The sequence below is a fragment of the Grammomys surdaster genome, unplaced genomic scaffold (assembly GCF_004785775.1).
Source record: "Grammomys surdaster isolate TR1022 unplaced genomic scaffold, NIH_TR_1.0 185878, whole genome shotgun sequence".
Lineage (NCBI taxonomy): Eukaryota > Metazoa > Chordata > Mammalia > Rodentia > Muridae > Grammomys > Grammomys surdaster.
The window spans coordinates 1-4584 of NW_021623689.1; the positions used below are offsets into that span (position 1 = coordinate 1).

Consider the following 4584-nt stretch of genomic DNA (forward strand, 5'->3'; position numbering starts at 1 on the left):
AGTGATGTATTCAGTCAGTGTGATCAGGACAATGGTCCCTGAGATGTAAGCCCTCAAACCATATTCCAGACACAGAAAAGGAGACTGTTGTATCTTCTGTGTCCTCAGGCTTGAAGGAGGCTGCGGCTATGACTATATCCTGGTTTATGATGGCCCCGAATACAATTCTTCTCTCATTGCTCGGGTGTGTGATGGATTCAATGGATCTTTCACCTCAACCTGGAACTTCATGTCTGTAGTCTTCATCTCGGATGGCAGTGTGACCAGGACAGGGTTCCAGGCTGTCTACTACTCTATCCCTGTCAGCACAGGCACAAGTAAGTTCCATTGTGAGAATGAATGTCCACTAGGGATCGGAGATGTTACAAGGAGACGTCTGATCCTCAACACTCCTGAGTGAGTTTGTGACAAGGGCAATAGAGTGGTACCCTGGGTCCTCTGCTTGCTGAGAGGGACTGTGATCAGAGAGTCTTGGATTCTGACTGTCAGAAAGAGAGGCTTGGGCCAGCACTGGCTGATGGGATGTACAATGGCATCACTGTCATCATCAGAGACTAAAAAGGCAAAGGTTCAACAAAGAGTGAAGAATCAGTGCCAGGAATGGTTGATGACATCATGCTTGGACCTTTGTGACCTTTCCAAAGTGTGAGACACTGGTCATGTCCTGGGACCAAGCACATCTGGCTACTGTCTGAAGAAGGATAGACTATAGGATATGAAGATGGACAGAACATTGAATCAGACGTTGAGTTCTTAGTCAGAGATGCCATGTAGACCTCTGAGTGTGATGGAGAAGGGCTTATGACCGATACCTAAGGTCTCTTGTTCAGCAAGGAGCAGAAGGCTGGACATTGTCCTGAGATAAAGACCTGACTTGATGTTGCTGCTAGTCTTGGCTATGGAGTTGCTTTATTACTCGAGAAAATGATCATTTGACAAAACATTTTGCTTGTGTCAATTTCTGTCTCTGGTTCCCCATAAGGGAACACTAAGCACACGTTCCCTCACTGGGCCTTTATGTAGATGTGTGTCTCTGTACAGGTTTTCAGGTACTAAGGTAGAGTCTGTGTTCATGACTATAAATCCCTCCAGATCTGTGCCTCATGGCTAGTGTGGCTGGAGATGTACTAAGAGACCAGAATATTCAAATGTAAGGACTTGATCTGGACTTGGGGTAGTTACCTATGATTCACTTGACAATCACAAACTACAGGATCCATCCTGTCAACATATGCAGAAACACATCTCTTTGTGAGGTGGGAGTAGAATGTGGGTCCTGAGTGACCCCATGAGTAGCATCTTCCTGGCAGTGTGTATGGCCACACCCTTCCCCTGAGGTAGCAGATGAGTACAACTCAGTCTGGTATGGTCAGTGTCATGCACCCAGGAGCAGGCCAGGCAACTTCTCTTCAAGGCTCTGACATTGCTTCTTTGTCTCACAGCTCCTCCAACGACATTCCCGACCATAGCTGGTGAGTCCTGACTTCCTTCAACTCCTCTCTATCCTCTCCCTCTCTATTCTGGCCATGGCCAACAGCTACAGAGTGGGTGGGACTCCAGTATTCTGTCTTCCCAAGGACCTTCAGCACTCTCCATGCAATAAAAAGGCAGCATGCATGATTTAAGCTCACCCTCTGCTTGACTCAGTGGGATATGAGAATTGCAGCACTTAATCCAGTTTGCTAAATGTTACTTCCTGTGAAATGATTTGAGAAAGCATTATCTTTTGCAACAGTCATGTGACATAGGGCACAGGAAACTGTTCCTTTCAGGGTCCTAAGGTATAGATGCCATAATTCTTTTTGCCAGTTTCATCATTCATGACAAAATTCTATCTGTCCTGGGTCCCAGGAGTACCTCACTATCAATTTGAGGGACCCATGGCAGCATGGTTAGGACCAGCACTTGCTTTCAGGGCATGGACAGTCTTTTATTCAGATACAGTGCTTCTGTGTCCAATGTTATCTGCTCTGAACCACGAGTCCCTTGACAGAAGCTGGATGCACAAGCCTTTCTTCTAATCTGTCTTTGTTTTCCTCCTAAATTGGTGCCCTACAACATATCCTTATGGTAAGTCTGTTTTCAACCATGAGTTTAGAAAGAGACAGGTATTCTGGGATCTTCTTGAAGTCTGTGAATGAGCGCAGCTCAGAAAGACAAGGAGAAAGAAAGGAATAAGAGATCGAGCTTATCTTTCTTGTGTACTTGTGCAGTGATCCACTCCATTTACAAAAATCTACCTTGTATTTACTCCATCCCAGAACTACTAAACAGATTTAGTCTGAGCCCTTACAGGACTGGACTCATGATCAGGGCTTGAAGTCTTCAGTGTGAGCCTTTGGCAAACACTACCTGTGCCATTAAGAACACTATGGCATTGAGAGAAGACCTAAGTCCTGGACTCTGTCATTTAAACAGCAGGAATATACAGAGAGCACATAGTTCTTCCTGTAGACTTTCTCTGTTCTCCAGAGAGAGTGACACCCATATCAGCAAACACATGTGCACCTGAAATAGCCCCTGAGATAGGTGTTAATTATGCCTGAAGGTCCTTTGTGTCCAGGGTGCAGAAACTTTGCACCAGGAATCTAAAGGCTTGGTACCCACAATCACCTGCCAGGTGAGGAGTCACGAGACTCAAGGAAAGCCTTTCACCATGAGTACAGGTGACACCTGACTGTGGTGTTGGTGGAACTTACCTAATGAGTGTCTCTTCATCTCAGGAAATGATTCTTCATTGGTGCTGAGGCTGGCAAATGGAACAAATCGGTGTGAGGGCCGAGTGGAGATCTTGTACAGAGGTTCCTGGGGCACTGTGTGTGATGACAGCTGGGACATCAATGATGCCAATGTGGTCTGCAGACAGCTCGGTTGTGGCTCTGCTCTGTCTGCCCCGGGAAATGCTTGGTTCGGTCAGGGCTCAGGGCTCATTGTCCTTGATGATGTGTCTTGCTCGGGATATGAATCTCACCTGTGGAACTGTCGTCACTCTGGCTGGCTTTTCCATAACTGTCGCCATATTGAGGATGCAGGAGTCATCTGCTCACGTGAGTTGGGTGAAAACCTCTACTGTCTTCTTCCAGGATGAAAGTCCTTCTTATCCCTGGATCTTACCCCTCAATGAATGTGATTTTTTTGTTATTGAAATTGCCTTATTTCTTTACTGGGAGGGAGTTTTGCCTCTTTCAACAAAGCTGGTTGTGGAAATTGTCACTGGTAACCCTCACTTGAGAAACATCAATCATTTTCATTTCTATTTCTGTTAGAAGATTCATGGAGAAAATCACTGGTTTCAGTGCTTCTTCTCGCATGGGAGAGTTATGGGGGATAGAGAACACTGCAGTCTAGAGACTGAGGAATATACTCTATCAACGAGCATATACCAGTTCAAAGTGTTTTGAGAAGACTGGTCTATTCAGACTGGTCCAGTTCCCAAGGTTTTCAGAATGAGGCTTATTCGCTAGCACTGTGAATATGCATTTGTACATAGAGATTTTTAGGATACGAAAGGGATATATGTATTTGAGAAAAGAACCCCTTACATTTCTCTACCTCCAATCCATTTGGAGGGAATAACAAAGCACACTGTAACTACACTCTAAATATAACCAAACCCTAACCCTAACAACAAACCAAAACCTAACACCATAGTGCTAACCATAATGTTAAAACCCTAACCAAAAATCCTAATCCTAAAACCCTAACCCCTAACCCTAACCCTAACCCTAACCCTAACCCTAACCCTAACCCTAACCCTAACCCTAACCCTGAGACCTAGATGGTTCCATGTAAAAAACTGGCCTGGACAAGGCCACTTAGCATCTGAATCACTGGACGGTTATGAAATACTAAGTTCATCTGTTACCCTGTCCAGACACATTTGTCAGCTTGAGAAGGACAAGAAGGTAGGATACTAATTGACTCTCACATACAACATCTTCCTGGGAGAATAGATGGCTTCCAATTCCTTCTCTGTGGGGGACAATGAGCACAGCTTAATGCAAATTCTGCCCAGTGTCACCCACCCAGGTTCCAGATTAGTCACATTCTGATCTACCATGGTTTCTTTTTCCCACAGACCCTGAGTCGACTTCTCCCAGGCCAGGTGAGTCCAGTTCTCCTTTACTTCCCATGTGTCCTCCTTCCTCTGCTCTGCTCACAGTATGGGCAGTGACTACAGAATGGGAAGGGATCAAAGAGATAGTGCTGCCCCAGAACCACCTGCATTTTCCTTAAAGTAGAAAAGTACCTTCAGAGGAGCTCACATCACCCTCCTGCCTGGCCCAGTGGAATAAGATGGTTTTAGGACTTGATCTATGTTACTAAGCAGTACTTTCCTGGTGTTGTCAGGATCTATTCTGGGCAAACCATCATCTTATCCATGGATTGTGTGTTGGGGGACAACTGAGAGTTCTCCTGACAACATTTAGGAGAGGATGAAAGTTGCCAGTGGGTCTGGGCCACTTTACTATTCCTGAGGTGGGCATCCATGAGTGTGGTCTAGGTTATTCCTGGCTCTGTATAAGATGAGTCCTTATTTCCCAGCCACAGTGACTTCCTGGCCCCTGCATCCCATGTACCAGC

At 45.6% G+C, this 4584-nt stretch overlaps 1 protein-coding gene across 1 annotated transcript; it reads left to right on the forward strand.

Annotated features, from left to right (window-relative positions):
* Positions 1-108: 108 nt before the first annotated feature.
* Positions 109-3047, forward strand: LOC114615890 (deleted in malignant brain tumors 1 protein-like; the record flags this gene model as incomplete). Its single annotated transcript, XM_028761489.1, has 3 exons — positions 109-317; positions 1443-1472; positions 2724-3047. Coding segments are annotated over 3 exons (563 nt in total), but the record flags the coding sequence as incomplete, so codon positions are not given.
* Positions 3048-4584: the final 1537 nt, after the last annotated feature.